Source organism: Chionomys nivalis, chromosome 7, assembly GCF_950005125.1.
Source record: "Chionomys nivalis chromosome 7, mChiNiv1.1, whole genome shotgun sequence".
In the NCBI taxonomy this organism is placed as follows: Eukaryota; Metazoa; Chordata; class Mammalia; order Rodentia; family Cricetidae; genus Chionomys; species Chionomys nivalis.
In genome coordinates this window covers 74,088,729-74,104,633 of record NC_080092.1, presented here as the reverse complement: position 1 = coordinate 74,104,633, position 15,905 = coordinate 74,088,729, and the positions used below count along the sequence as shown (strand labels likewise).

The window sequence follows — 15,905 nt, the reverse complement described above, 5'->3', positions numbered from 1 at the left end:
CTAATGCTGGGGATTGAGCCCAGGACTTGCACATGCTAAGCAAACGTTCTACCCACTGAGCTACAGCTAGAGCCTTTCCTTTGCCGCCTTTTCCCTCTGTCTCCCATATATTCTTCCCATGAAATGTCTATTCTTGTCTTTTGCCCATTTTCTTTACTTCTTTCTTCTTTTTCGTGTCTGAAACAGGGTTTCTCTGCGTAAGAGCCCTGTCTGTCCTGGAACTCTAGACCAGGTTGGCTTCCAATTCTCAGAGATCCACTTGCCTCTGCCTCCCAAGTGTTGGGGTTAAAGGTGTGGTACAAGTTTCTCTCTTATGTCACCCAGGTGGCCTGAAAGTTTGATGTCCTGCTTCAGCCTTCCCGGTGCTGTGAGTCCATGGCCTTTCTCAGTGAGCAATATCGCAGTCCCTTCATTTCATTAAAAAAGAAGAAGGGGGGCTGGAGAGATGGCTCAGAGGTTAAGAGCATTGCCTGCTCTTCCAAAGGTCTTGAGTTCAATTCCCAGCAACCACATGGTGGCTCACAACCATCTGTGATGAGGTCTGGTGCCCTCTTCTGGCCTTCGGGCATACACGCAGAAAGAATATTGTATACATAATAAATAAATAATTAGGCCGGGTATTGGTGGCACACGCCTTTAATCCCAGCACTCGGGAGGCAGAGGCAGATGGATCTCTGTGAGTTCGAGGCCAGCCTGGTCTACAAAGGGAGTTCCAGGACAGGTTCCAAAGCTACAGAGAAACGCTGTCTCAAAAAAATAAACAAACAAAAAAAAACAAAACAAAATAAATAAATAAATAAATAAATAAATAAATTTTTTAAAAAAAGAGCATTGCCTGCTCTTCCAAAGGTCTTGAGTTCAATTCCCAGCAACCACATGGTGGCTTACAACCATCTGTAATGGGGTCTGGTGCCCTCTTCTGGCCTGCTGGCATACACACAGACAGAATATTGTATGCATAATAAATAAATTTTAAAAAAAAGAAAGAAAAAAGAAGAAGAAGAAAACATGGACTGGAGAGATGGTTCAGTGGTTATAGAGCACATTCTGTTCTTTCAGAGAACCGGAGTTTGATTCCCAGCACCCTCATCAGATTTCTTAAAACTTTTGTTACTCTAGCTCCTGGGGATCAGACACCTATCTATCTTAGGGTCTCTATTGCCACGCGAAGAAACTCCATGACCACAGCACTCTTATTAAGGTGGTGGATTACGGTTCGGAGGCTCAGTCCATTATCATTAAGGCAGGAAGCATGGTGATGTACAGGCAGGCATGATGCTAGCTACATCTTTTTTTTTTTTTTCGAGACAGGGTTTCTCTGTGGCTTTGGAGCCTGTCCTGGAACTAGCTCTTGTAGACCAGGCTGGTCTTGAACTCACAGAGATCCGCCTGCCTCTGCCTCCCGAGTGCTGGGATTAAAGGCGTGCGCCACCACTGCCTGGCCTACTGGCTACATCTTGATCAGAAGGCAACAGGAAGTTGACTGAGACATTAGGTAGTATCCTGAGCATAGGAAACCTTAAAACCTGCCCCCCCCTTCGTCTAACAAGACCATACCCACTCCAACAAAATCATACCTCCTAATAGTGCCATTCCCTAGGAGCTTATGGGGGCCAATTATATTCAAACTACCACACCCTTTGACCACTTCAAACATAGACATACAAATAAACACAAATAATGAAGAATAATAATGCCTGACGTGACGCCTTTAATCCCAGCACTCAGGAAGCAGAGGCAGGTGGATCTCTGTGAGTTAGAGGCCAGCCTGGTCTACATAGTAAGACTCTGCCTCAAAACAACAACATCAAAAAAAATCCTCCCACGCCAGGCGGTGGTGGCGCATGCCTTTAATCCCAGCACTTGGGAGGCAGAGGCAGGCGGATCTCTGGGAGTTCGAGACCAGCCTGGTCTACAAGAGCTAGTTCCAGGACAGGCTCCAAAACCACAGAGAAACCCTGTCTCGAAAAACCAAAAAAAAAAAAAAAAAAAAAAAAAAAAAATCCTCCCACGACAACAACAAAATTCTCCTACTGCGTTTCCCTACCACTCAGTGCTCACTGCCAATTCCCAGCTCTCTGGTAATAATAGGTTTGTTCCTTTATAACTAAACTTCATGTAGGTCTATTTGATTATCACTCTGCAGAGATTGCTCAGCCTTTTTTCCCCTCAGCCCTGTTTTTTCTTCACAGCACTTACGTAACACCGTGTATTCACTGTCAGTTTCTTTTTATTGTTTGTCCCAATTCTCAACCCTACCAGAAGCCTCAAGTGAGCTCACTGCTTTATCCCTAGGTTCTAGAATGGTGCCCGCTGCGCACATAGTATTTAGTGTATTTGTTGCTTGACAGGTCGAAGGGGAGCTGGAGTGACAGTCCTACGTGGGACTTCGTGCAGTGTGAGCGCCACCTCCCGGGAAACCAAATTTTCTCGGGAGGAAGTGAGTCACACGACAGCAGGACAGGAACAAAACATGGCCGCCAGCGTTGGGGGTGGGGGGAGTAACGAAAACAAAAACCACACCCGGTGTCGGAAGGAAGTTAAACACTGGAAGAGTGCTCCCTAGGATGACACCCTACTCACCAGAGGAAGCGGGGCCTGGCGGTGTTCGGCCAAAAGGGTTCTCCGGAATCGGAACTGCACCGAAAGGTTCCGCGCGAGCAGCTGCTGGGAACCACGTGAGCCCAGGGCGCGTTTCCGGTGCGGGCAGTCTCAGCCGGAGTGAGAGACCTGGCTTCTGAAGGGGTGAGAGGGATTCGGGTGCTGAGAGCAAGGGGACGGGTCGTGGGCCTAGGAGGGCGGAGAGCGAGGTGGGTGTTAAATAAAGGGAAGGGTGCATTTTCTGAGAGGCGCTGAAGAAGAAGATCTCGGGCTAGCCTGTGGGCAGGTGCAGACCTGTCAGCCTGACACGCCACGTGTGTGCTCGCCTTTGTCCGTGGCCGCAGTTCCTGTCAGACTGCGCCAGCAGGACTGTGTCTTATTCTCCTTCCAGCCCGGTGCTGGGCACAGAGCTGGAGCTCCCACAGTGCTTGCCGAATGAATGAATGAATGAATGAATGAATGAATGACGCGTGTGTGTGATCGGTCGGTGTGCAGAACCTTTTATAGGGGCTGTTTCTGACACGGTAGGCCATTTTAAAGGAATCTGTGCTTTCTCCACATTTCCTTCAGAGATTCTCCAGCTAGTCTTCGGGTTCTGTCTCTCTTTGGAAGGCATAATTGAACATTTGAGACATCCTCTTTGCTCCTGTTGACTACGAGGCCCCATGGCTTGATATCAAAGATAGGGGGCTGGAATAGATCAACTCTTTGTGCAGGTTCTAGACCGTGGAGGCGGGAGAGGGGAGGACAGCACCAACAGCGGTGATCATTAAAAGATCATGTATTATTATTTGTGTGTTTTTGTGCATGCATGCCTTAGCATCCATGTGAACACCAGAAGACCACTTTGTGGAGCGGGCTTGGGCCCAAACTCAGGCTTGTGGTACAAAAACCTCTGCCCACTGAACCATCTAGCTAGCTCAGGCCCCATTCTTAAGGTATAAAATTAAAGGTTAACTCAAGTTCACCAAGGCAGAGCCAGGAGCTAGTGTTGCTATCCTCTTAGGTATTGTCTTTCAAGGTGGAGTCTCCTTTCATCTTGTGTGTTTGTGTTCCCTGGAAAAGGAAGGTTCTGGAACGGATGCTCTCCAGGTGTCTTCCTGCAGTGACAATGTTCCGTGTCAGGTATTGTGCTGTGGCTAGTCACAATACACACTGCACTTTTCCCGTAACGCATGGTTTAATAAATGCTAACTGCTATTCTTACATAATGGACTTTCATGTTTTTTGTCCTTTATTCTCTGACAGTTTTGTGCATGTGTGTACTAGCCATCCCCAGTTACACTCTTCAGCTCTCCTGCCGAACTCCTTCCCACCAGGTCCCCTCCCACCTTCATGTCTTGGATTTCTTTCTTGTGTGTGTATGTGTGTGAGCGAGAGCGAGAGCGAGTTAGAGCTGCTTGCTTCGTGGATGGAGGAATTATTTGCTGAACCATGGACTGTTTACTCTTGGCTGCACCAATGAAGAAAATGATACCCACTCACCCACAACCATCAATCAGCAGTAGGTCCCCAGGCAGGGGTAAGGCCATGGGCCTCATGAGTGCCTCCCCATCCATGATGGAGCATAGTCATTGCATCTCTTACGTAGCTCAGTTCAGGTTGGGACCACTGGCCATTACACTCAGCTCTATCATCATCATCATCATTATCATCATCATCATCATCATCATCATCATCATCATCATCATCATCTTCTCCCCCCCCCCCAAGGACTGCTTGGAATCCTCTGTCCTTTTTGCCTTAGCCTTCCTAGTGGTGGGTTTACTGTTTACTGGCATGCATTCTCAGACTTGGTTTTTCTGATTACACCCTAAGGTGTATCCCAAATTGCATAGGGCTAGGCAAGCTCATTCTTTGTAAAACAAAGATGGTTGCCATGACATAGCGTTCTAATGCTGTAGCTCACACTGTCTTGTACCAGCTGTGACTTTCACTAGGAAAACCATATCTATGCGGTTTCCCCTAATTGGTGTTACTAAAAAAAAAGTGGTGTCTTTTTTTTTTTTTTAATATTTATTTATTTATTATGTATACAACATTCTGTCTGTGTGTATGCTTGCAGGCCAGAAGAGGGCACCAGACCCATTACAGATGGTTGTGAGCCACCATGTGGTTGCTGGGAATTGAACTCAGGACCTTTGGAAGAGCAGGCAATGCTCTTAACCACTGAGCCATCTCTCCAGCCCAAAGTGGTGTCTTTTTAAGTCTTAGGTTTGCATATCCTTTTGTAGTCCCATCACAGTATTAAGTACACAGTAGAAGGTCAATCGGAGCTTATGGAATCAAGTGGAATAGAAAATTATAGTTCCAGCTTTTGAGCCCTTGGCTACTTCGGGATCATAATCCATTGCTGAGTGAACTGGGCAGGGACTGGGATTTTACTAGAGAGACTTGGGGTAGACATAATATAGTAAAGCCAGTTTTATGAGAGAGTAATCCTCTTGAGAAGGATCGTGATGAGGGTAGAGAGTCAGTCCTGCTTCATTGCCCTGCTTGCCTCTCTCCAGGACCATGGCCAACAGTGAACGCACCTTCATTGCCATCAAGCCTGACGGGGTCCAGCGGGGACTCGTGGGAGAGATCATCAAGCGTTTTGAACAGAAGGGATTCCGCCTTGTTGGCCTGAAATTCATGCAGGTGAGTGGCTCTCACGCTTCCTATTTTGAGTCTTTGGAGCACAGCAGAATGCTGCAGGATAGCTCCTGGGTCTGCCTTGTTTCCTGTCTAGACATCTCCATGGCAGGGTGTCTTAGAATCCGAAAGCCTCTCAGTGATTAAGCATGTTAGCTGTATCTCGGAACAAACCAAGTCATTTGGGGCTTTCAAAAATAGTCTGTCTTTTCCCCTAGCAATGTAGAATCCCACACATTTCTGCAGAGCTGTAATTTCTGACTCAGCTCTGGATATTTTGGAGCTCTTGGTCTCTAGCCTCCTAAGCCAATAATTTTAGAGACTATCCTTCAGCCCTTATCCTCCTTGAGGTAGGTTGTCAGGAAGAAGGTCTTTGCTTCACTAATTATACCTGATAGATACCGAATATGAGTCAGACATGATGCATGGGGCTTTGTGGGGGAAAAGTGCAGTTTTGCTTGGGAGGCTCTCCTGATAAAACAGAGAAAAATAATTCTAAAATGCCATATATATATTTACTATGTATATATTTGCCATAACTGTTCTGGAACTCTTGGTGATCCTCCTTTCTCAGCATCCTGAGTCCTGGGATAATGTGCATGAACAATATTATAATAAATACCAAGGATTGATCGCCCAAGAACTCTTCTTCAAGCAAATCTTTTTTTTTTTTCCTTGCTGATTTTTTTTTATTAATTAATTAATTTAATTATTAAAGATTTCTGCCTCTTCCCCGCCACCACCTCCCATTCCCTCCCCCAATCAAGTCTTCCTTCCTCCTCAGCCCAAAGAGCAAGCAGGTTTCTCTGCCCTGTGGGAGGTCCAAGGACCACCCACCTCCATCCAGGTCTATTAAGGTGAGCATCCAAACTACCTGGGCTCCCACAAAGCCATTACGTGCAATAGGATCAAGAACCCATTGCCATTGTTCTTCAGATCTCAGTAGTCCTCATTGTCCATTATGTTCAGCGAGACAGGTTTTGTCCCATGCTTTTTCAGTCCCCGGCCAGCTGGCCTTGGTGAGTTCCCGATAGATCATCCCCATTGCCTCAGTGTGTGGGTGCACCCCTCGCCGTCCTGAGTTCCTTGCTCGTGCTCACTCTCCTTCTGCTCCCCCTTTTTCTTCAAGCAAATCTATAAGATGTGAATTCCAAATATTTTTTTCCCAAATACACTTTTGGCTCCTAGTGTATTTTGAGTTTGAGTTCTCAGTGTTGAGTTTTTATTTTATTATTATTTTGCTGTTGTTTCTGAGACAGGATCTCACTGTATAGCCCTGGAACTGGAGTTATAAATTCTTATGACCCACTTGATATGGTGCAAGAACCAAACTCAGGTCTTCTGCAAGAACAGCAAGTGTTCTTAACCACTGAGCCATCTCTCCAGCCACTAATTTTGTCCTTTTTTTTTTTTCCCCCAAGACAGTTTCTCTGTGTAGACCTGATTCTCTTGGCACTCACTCTGTAGATGAGACTGGCCTTGAACTCACAGAGATCCACCTGCCCTCTGCCTCCTGAGTGCTGGGATTATAGTTGTGAACCACTACTGCCTGTATATAAGTGTTCTTATATAATTTTTTACTGTAAGGAGTAGGCTGTTGTTAATGCTAAGGGGAGAACATGGTGACATTATGAGAGTCGGGTGTGGGGGTTGCATAGGAGCAAAGGTTCTGAAAGCACAATGAAATGAACCAGTTATTTGTTAAGCACATATATTCAATAATATATGTGAAGTACACAGTTTTCTTCTCCATCTGTCATGGAAGCTCTGAGAGGTACTTATTTCTTTTCCTATAGTTGCTAGGAGGAAACTGGGGCTTAAGGAGGTCAGACAATGTGCCTGCTAGCACATACAGTGAAATGGCTGACATTGTTAACTTAAGTCTCTCTTGTCCCTAAGCACATTTTCCTCTCTTACCCAGACATTTCTTTTGAGGATATGGGTTTGGTGAAGAATGGGAGAAGAGAGATCTGACATGACTCTAAAGGGATATTCTATCTGCTATGGACTTGAGATTATCCCCCTGCCCCAATAGAAGCTTAGGGTCAGTTTACCAGGGTAAAGATTATTGGTACCAGTGAATAGAATGGAGTATCGTGGGAAAGGAGGAAAACCAAGTCTGCATGTCTTAGCTGGTACTTCTACCAGCCCTCCATTAGAATAGGCAGTCTCAGACTGCATTCCTGTTTTATAAAGTTTTGCTTTGGCAAGTGATGACCAACCAGGGGCTGAAGGATAGGACATTCTGAATGTACCTTTTGGCAGCTAATCGTGTGTACCCCTAAAGTGCCAATATGCTTTGTATGATGTGTGTAGTTGTGCAGAAATGTGAAAACCAAGGGGAACTGCTGTACCATTGCAAAGCTGTGTAGATGGAAGCACAGTGCCTATGAAGATGCTTTACTCTGCAGCTAACTTGATTTTTTCCCACATACCAGTCTTGCATGTGTGTGTTCTAGCTCTCTCTCTCTCTTTTTGATTTTTTTTTGACACAGTGTATCTTTGGAACCTGTCCTGGAACTAGCTCTGTAGATGAGGCTGGCCTCGAACTCACAGAGATCCACCTGCCTCTGTCTCCCAAATGCTGGGATTAAAGGAGTGCACCATCACCACCTGACTCTAATTCTCTTCTTTCTCTTTGCTTTTCGCCTCTCTTTTGTTCCTTCCCATTCCCTCAACCCTCCTTGCTGAGATAGGATCTTAGGTTTCCAAGGCAGGCCTCAAATTCACTGTGCAGCTGAGACTGGCTTTGAATTCTTTGATCTTCCTGCCTCTGACTTCTGAGTGGTGGAATTATCGATGGGTGATACCATACCCTGCTCTAATTCATTCTGTGTGTTTTTTGTTGTTGTTGTTTTAAATTTAAACCCTTTAATGGATATGGGTGTTTTGCTTACACATATGTTTGTCCCTGGTGCCTGTGAGGTCAGAAGGCATTGAACCCTCAGAACTGGTTGCAAATGGTTGTAAACTGCCATGTGGATGCTGGGAATTGAACCTGGGCCAGCCTCATGATGAACAGCCAATGCTTTTAACTACCGAGCCATCTCTATTAGCAAAATTATTTATTGCTATATGTCATGTACTTTTAGATAGTTTAGGTCCCTCTGGAAATTAATTACGTAGTCACTGCATTGGACTTTTATCCCTTGAATAAATGTCAGGTGCCTCTCGGAGATGGCCATGGTCAGTTTAGTGCTCATCTAATACAGAGGCTACCTTTCATGTTTCCATCTGACATTTTAGTTGAAGTGTTTTCTGGGAACAGAAAGTCATTGTACTGTTACTTTTAACAGTGGGTTCCCTTTTTTCTTTCTTTTTGTTTTTGTGTATGTGTTTTTCTTTTTCTTTTTTTTCTTTTTCTTTTTTTTTTTTTTTTGGTTTTTCGAGACAGGGTTTCTCTGTGGCTTTGGAGCCTGTCCTGGAACTAGCTCTGTAGACCAGGCTGGTCTCGAACTCACAGAGATCCGCCTGCCTCTGTCTCCTGAGTGCTGGGATTAAAGGCTTGCGCCACCACCGCCCGGCTGTGTGTGTGTGTTTCAAGACAGGGTTTCTCTGTGCAGCCTTGTCACTTCTCCCCGTTAGTGAGATAGAGGATGAAATCTTGTTATAACTTAACTTCTAGCTTTGAGCTCATGTTTCCACCATCAGGAGGAATGAGGGAAGCAACTAGCCTACTGATTTTTACGGGCCTGGGGCTAGTTCTCACTGTCTATCCTGCGACAGGCTTCAGAGGACCTTCTCAAGGAGCATTACATCGACCTGAAGGACCGTCCCTTCTTTACTGGCCTCGTGAAATACATGCACTCAGGACCAGTGGTTGCTATGGTGAGTGTGTCTGTGTAGGATGTTGATGGGAGTGACTCATTTGGGTGTAGAGCAGAGTGAGTGTTGTGTTTCCTGTGTTGGGCACCAGACCCTCTTTGCTGCAGAAGAAACAGGCTAGTGGGATGAAAGTTCACTCTTTGATCCACCAAAGAAAGTGTACATTTGCTTTCCACAACCCAGGACTGGGAGAAATCAGGAGCTATCTGCTTGATTGCATTTCCGTGGAACAGAGGGAGCTTAGTGTATTACAGTACCACATACAGTTTCAAGAATGAGCTTGCTATAGTTATGCCAAGCACCTTTCTAAACACTTTAGATACAGCTACAAGACAAAATAGTATCTGTTTTCATTCTTTCTTTTTGGAAATGACTTATTGAGACAGGTTCTTAATCTGTAACCCAGCCTTGTGACCTATATTTCACTGTATAGCTCAGGCTAGCCTCAAATAGTCCAGGCTGTCTTGGAGCTTTGGAGTCTCCTACTCAGTGTACTGGGTTTACAAGCGTGCATCACCACACCAGATACAACGTTACTTTTCAAAGTCGAGAAAGGAGGTTGGGATGGATGGTGGTAAGAAGGAAGACAGGATGAGAAGTGCACATCATGTCACAGCTGTGCTGTTAGGTCTCACCAGTACTGGGAAGTTATGGGAGGTACCATATTTAGCATTTTTTTTTTTTTTTTTTTTTTGGTTTTTTGAGACAGGGTTTCTCTGTGGTTTTGGAGCCTGTCCTGGAACTAGCTCTTGTAGACCAGGCTGGTCTCGAACTCACAGAGATCCACCTGCCTCTGCCTCCCAAGTGCTGGGATTAAAGGCGTGCGCCACCACCGCCCAGCCGCCATATTTAGCATTTTATTTACTTATTTTGTTTTTTTGCGACAGGATCTGTCCTAGTCAGTGTTCAATGGCTGTGAAGAGACACTGACCACAGCAACTCTTATAAAGGAAAGCATTTAATTGTGGCCTTGCTTATAATTTCAGTGGTTCAGTCCATTATCGTCATGGTGGGGATCATGGCTGCATGCAGGCAGACATGGTACTGGAGAAGTAGTTAGAGTTCTATATCTGGATCTGAAGGCAGCAGGAAGAGGGAGCCATTGGGCCTGGCTTGTACTTTCTTCTTCTTTTTTTTTTAATATTTATTTATTATGTATGTAGTATTCTGCCTGCATGTATGTCTGCAGGCCAAAAGAGGGCACCAGCCTGGTCTACAAGACCTAGTTCCAGGACAGGAACCAAAAACTACGGAGAAACCTTGTCTCGAAAAAAAAAAAAAGAATTAATTACTTTAGAAACCCTGTCTCGAAAAACCAAAAAAAAAAAAAAAGGCACCAAATCTCATTATAAATGGTTGTGAGCTACCATGTGGTTGCTAGGAACTGAACTCTGGGCTTTTGGAGACTCTGGCATCGCCAACATCTTGGGGTCTCCAGCACAGAGTCTTTCTATGTAGGCATGACTGTATCCTGGAGTTTGTTTGTTATGTAGAACAACAGGCTGACTTTACAGCGATCCATCTACCTTCCTCTACCTCTGGAGTGGTGGGATTACCTCAATGGCAATATTTAGCATTTAAAGAGGCCACTGACTGCCCTGTGAATGGATCTGGGGAGGATAAGTCCAGATGAAGGGTGGCCAGCATCCCTAGTACTGGAACGTCCAGGCATTCTGTTAGTGAATGAGAGGGCCCTATTCTGGAGTCTCTTTCTTTTATTTTGAATCACCAGATGCCAGGTTTTCTACTGAGAGTGCTTTTTTTCCTTGACCGTGTATTCTTTTGTCCTTGGAGGTCTGGGAGGGGCTGAATGTTGTGAAGACAGGCCGGGTGATGCTGGGAGAGACCAACCCTGCAGACTCTAAACCCGGAACCATTCGAGGAGACTTTTGCATCCAAGTTGGCAGGTAAGAATTGGTGTTTTTTACCCTTATCCAAAATCTGTGTTAGTTGCCGCAAGTATTTGGGCCTCTAAGGCTAGAAATGAACATAATACTATCTGTGGGTCAATTTCTTTTATTTTAAAGATTTACTTATTACATATACAGTGTTCTGCCTACATGTATGCCTGCGTGCCAGAAGAGGGCACGAGATCTCACTATACATGATATGTGAACCACTATATTGTTGCTGGGAACTGAATTCGGGACCACTGGAAGAGCAGCCAGAGCCATCTCTCCTGCCCCCTATTTATTTTATCTTTTACAGTTCATTTTTACTCTTTCCTTTTTCTTTATGTATGTTTGTATACTGCTTTCATTTCTTGGTGCCTGAGGAGGCTAGAAGAGGGCATTGGATCCCCTAGTACAGATAGTTTTGAGCCCCATGTGGATGGTGGGAACTAAACCCAGGTCCTCTGGAGGACTAGCCAGTGCTTTTAACAACTGAGCCATCTCTTCCACCCCTAGCTTAGTTTTATTTTTTGTTTTTGTTTTTGTTTGAGACAGGATTTCTCTGTGTAGCTTTGGCTGTCCAAGAACTCGCTTTGTAGACCAGGCTAGCCTTGTACTCACAGAGATCTGCCTGCTTCTGTCTCCCAAGTACGATTAAAGGCATGAGCCACCATGCCAGGCAAGTTTAGTTGTATTTTGAAACAATGTCTCAGCCGGTATACAATATTATGTCTGTGTATATGCCTGCAGGCCAGAAGAGGGCACCAGACCCCATTACAGATGGTTGTGAGCCACCATGTGGTTGCTGGGAATTGAACTCAGGACCTTTGGAAGAGCAGACAATGCTCTTAACCTTTAAGCCATCTCTCCAGCCCCAAAATTGTTATTCTTGAATTCCTGATCTTCCTTCCTTCCTTCCTCCCTCCCTCCCTCCCTCCCTCCCTCCCTCCCTCCCTCCCTCCTTCCTTTTTGTTTTTTTGAGACAGGGTTTATCTAGTGTTGGAGCCTGTCCTGGAACTACTAGCTCTTTGTAGATCAGGCTGACTTCAAACTCACAGAGATCCGCCTGCCTCTGCCTCCCAAGTGCTGGGATTAAAGGCGTGCGCCACCACTGCCCGGCTTTCTATGCCTTTCTTGCATGTAGAACCTGGTCAGAGCTTTCCTGAAGTTTGCATTCTGGCAGTGTTTGTGTGGAAGAGCCACACACTTTTTTTTTTTTCGAGACAGGGTTTCTCTGTAGCTTTTTTTTTTTTTTTTTTTTTTTTTTTTTTTTTTTTTTGAGCCACGCACTTTTGACATGTTCTGAAGTACTAGGGACTCTGACTTCTGTTATGCTTTCGGATCTCAGCAGTGGGCATGCAGGGGACTGTGGGCAGGGTCATCTTTTGGGTTTTGGTAATGATGCTATCTCTCTCCCCACCCAGGAACATCATTCACGGCAGCGATTCTGTGGAGAGTGCAGAGAAGGAGATCAGCTTGTGGTTTCAGCCTGAGGAGCTGGTGGATTATAAGAGCTGTGCACAAAACTGGATCTATGAGTGACGGGAGGGCACCTGCCCTTCTCCTCTACTTACCCTGTTCTCACAGGCAAGGGACCAGCAACTAAGTATTCTGGAACTTCCTTTGACCTGGAAGGAACCTGGGAGCTGTGACTCCCTGTGCAGTGTTACGAGCCATTGGTAGATTAAAGTGTTTCATCTCCAGCATTGAGTCAGCTAGTTACTTTGCATGCCTCCCTTCCTCCTTCGGACCTGAACTGACAGAATGTAAATGGTATGCAAATTACTTATATTGGCCTCACATTCACAGAGAGACTTTTGTGGTTGTCTTTGAGGTTTGAGCCTCCACCCAGGAGGAAGAGGCAAGGTCAGCCTCCTCTACACAGTGAGACCCTGTCTCAAAAAAATCAAAACGGGGGCCGGGCGGTGGTGGCGCATGCCTTTAATCCCAGCACTCACAGAGGCAGGCACATCTCTGTGAGTTCAAGGCCAGCCTGGTCCACAAGAGCTAGTTCCAGGACAGGCTCCAAAGCTACAGAGAAACCCTGTCTTGAAAAACAAAACAAAACAAAAAAAAATAAAATAAATCAAAACAGGAATCACTCCCTCCCCAGACTGGGGATATAGCTTGGTTGGTAGAGAGAGTGATGGCCTGACATGCATGAAGCCTTGGGTTCTATCCATCACTACATAACTAGGCATGGTGACACTGTAATCTCAGCACTCAGCAGATGGGATCGGAAGTTCAAAGTCATCCTCAGCTTTATAGTTTGAGGCCAGCTTGGACTATACAAGATCTTATCTTAAAAAAAAAGTGAAAGATGCCCATCTTGTATAAGAGCTCTCAGAAGAAATGGGGAATTGTAGCTGGATGTGGTGGCCCGGGCCTTTAGTACCAGTACTTGGCAGGTAGAGAAAGGTACTCTCTGTGAGTTCAAGGCCAACCTGGTCTACAGAGGAAGTTCCAGGACAGGCTCCAAAGCTATAGAGAAACCCAATCTTGAAAAAACAAACAAACAAACACAACAACAAAAAAAAAAAACTGGAAAGTTGTAGCTACCCACAAAGGAGAAAAGCCTTGTCAATGGCCAAAATCAAAAACACTGATGACAACTATGCTGGAGAGGATGTGGGGAAAAGGGAACACTTCTGCATTGCTGGTGGGAATGCAAGCTGGTACAACCTCTTTGGATGTCAGTGTGGCAATATCTCAGAAAATTAGGAAACAACCTTCCTCAAGACCCAGTAAGCCGGGCGGTGGTGGCGGACACCTTTAATTCCAGCATTCGGGAGGCAGAGGCAGGCGGATCTCTGTGAGTTCGAGACCAGCCTGGTCTACAGAGCTAGTTCCAGGACAGGCTCCAAAACCACAGAGAAACCCTGTCCTGAAAAAAACAAAAAGAAAAGACCCAGTAATACCACTTTTGGGTACATATCCAAAGGATGCTCAATCATCCACAAGCACATATGCTCAACTATGTTCATAGCAGCTTTGTTTGTCATAGCCAGAACCTGGAAACAACCTAAATGCCTCTCAATTGAAGAATGGATAAGGAAAATGTGGTACATTTACACAATGGAGTACTACACAGCAGAAAAAAATAACGACAGCTTGAATTTTTCTTTTTTTCTTTTTTTTGGTTTTTCGAGACAAGGTTTCTCTGTAGCTTTGGTGCCTGTCCCGGAACTAGCTCTTGTAGACCAGGCTGGCCTCGAACTCCCAGAGATCCGCCTGCCTCTGCCTCCCGAGTGCTGGGATTAAAGGTGTGCGCCACCACCGCCCGGCGACAGCTTGAATTTTGCAGGAAAATGGATGGAGCTAGAAAACATTATTTTGAGTGAGGTAACCCAGACACAGAAAAAAAATTATCACACGTACTCACTCATAGGTGGTTTTTTTTTTTTTTTTTTTGGTTTTTCGAGACAGGGTTTCTCTGTGGTTTTGGAGCCTGTCCTGGAACTAGCTCTCGTAGACCAGGCTGGTCTCGAACTCACAGAGATCCGCCTGCCTCTGCCTCCCAAGTGCTAGGATTAAAGGCGTGCGCCACCACCGCCCGGCTTCATAGGTGGTTTTTAAACAGAAAGCAAAGAAAGCCAGCCTACAAGCCTCAATCCCAGAGAATTTAGACAACAATGCGGTCACTAAGAGAGACTTACATAGATCTAATCTACATGGGAAGTAGAAAGTAGAAAAAGACAAGATCTCCTGAGTAAATTGGGAGCATGGGGACCTTGGGGAGGATTGAAGGGGAAAAGGAGAGGCAGGGAGGGGAGCATAGAAAAATGTAGAGCTCAATAAATATCAATTGAAAAGAAAAGCCTTGTCTTTTGTAGGCCTGGGACCATCAGTTGTCAGAGGAAGTGTTAGTGACTGTTACTGTAGGGTAGGGAGGTATGTGTCCTGACTTGGGGTAAATGGCTCTTTACTGGACAGATACTATAGTTGGTTGTTTTTTATTCTTTGGCTCTTTTGGGGGCAGGGCACCACCAAGCACCCAAATAAGTCACACAAAGGCTTATTTCTTATAAATTCCTGGCCTTTGCTTGGCTTGTTTCTTGCCAGCTTTTCTTAAATTATGCTGTCTTTCTTTTGCCTCTGGGCTTTTACCTTCTCTATCCCTATATATCTATCTTTATTTCTTACTCCTTGTCTTGCTGTGTAGCGGGTGCCTGGCCCCTCCAGTCCTCTTCCTTCTCTTGCTGCTAGATCTACTCCTACATCTCTCCCTCTAATCTCTCTGCCTGGCAGCCCTGCCCTTCCCTCTTCTGCCTAGCTATTGGCCATTCAGCTCTTTATTAAACCAATCAGGTCTTCTAGGCAGGCAAAGTAACACAGCTTCACAGAGTTAAAGAAATGCAACATAAAAGAATGCAACACATCATTGCACCATTAAACAAATGTTCCACAGTTTAAATGAATGTAACAAATATATTTTTCTAGACAGGGTTTATCTGTGTAGCTTTGGCTGTCCTAGAACTCACTCTGTAGACCAGGCTGGCCTCAAACTCACAGAGATCTGCCTGTCTCTGCCTTCTCAGTGCTGGGATTAAAGGTGGGATTAAACTACTGCTTGGCAACACATCTTAAAATAATATTCCATAACAGATAGCATCCAGCGCAGTTTCCAGACTGTCAGGACTGTTGACATTTGTTAACTCTAAAACCAGAGTATGGTGGTACATGCTTGTAATTCTAGCATTTAGGAGGAAGAGGCAGGAAGATTGCAGCAAGTTTGAGGCCAGACAAGTGTAGTTCAGCCAGGACTATGCAGTGAGACTATCTCAGAAAACTAACTAGCAGACCGACCAGGCAGATAGAGTGGTTTATTTTTGTTTGTTTGTTTTTAATGAGCAAACTAGAGTGTGCTTCAGACTGAGAAGAAAGGAAATGGCTCTAGAGTGAGGGCTGGTGCCAAACATCGCCAGTGTTAACTGAGGTTTGGGATGGTGATGA

At 45.2% G+C, this 15,905-nt stretch overlaps 1 protein-coding gene across 2 annotated transcripts; it reads left to right on the top strand.

The window, feature by feature from the left end:
• Window positions 1-2,588: 2,588 nt before the first annotated feature.
• Window positions 2,589-12,655, top strand: LOC130877321 (nucleoside diphosphate kinase A). 2 transcript variants are annotated; one of them, XM_057774484.1, is made up of 5 exons: window positions 2,589-2,745; window positions 5,112-5,241; window positions 8,962-9,063; window positions 10,855-10,967; window positions 12,377-12,655. In XM_057774484.1, exons 2-5 carry the CDS (start codon window positions 5,116-5,118, stop codon window positions 12,492-12,494), a joined length of 459 nt encoding a protein of 152 aa, XP_057630467.1. In that variant the 5' UTR covers window positions 2,589-2,745; window positions 5,112-5,115; the 3' UTR covers window positions 12,495-12,655. The 2 variants fall into 2 exon arrangements, with proteins under 2 accessions (XP_057630467.1, XP_057630468.1); XM_057774485.1 differs by having other exon boundaries at window positions 2,741-2,810.
• Window positions 12,656-15,905: the final 3,250 nt, after the last annotated feature.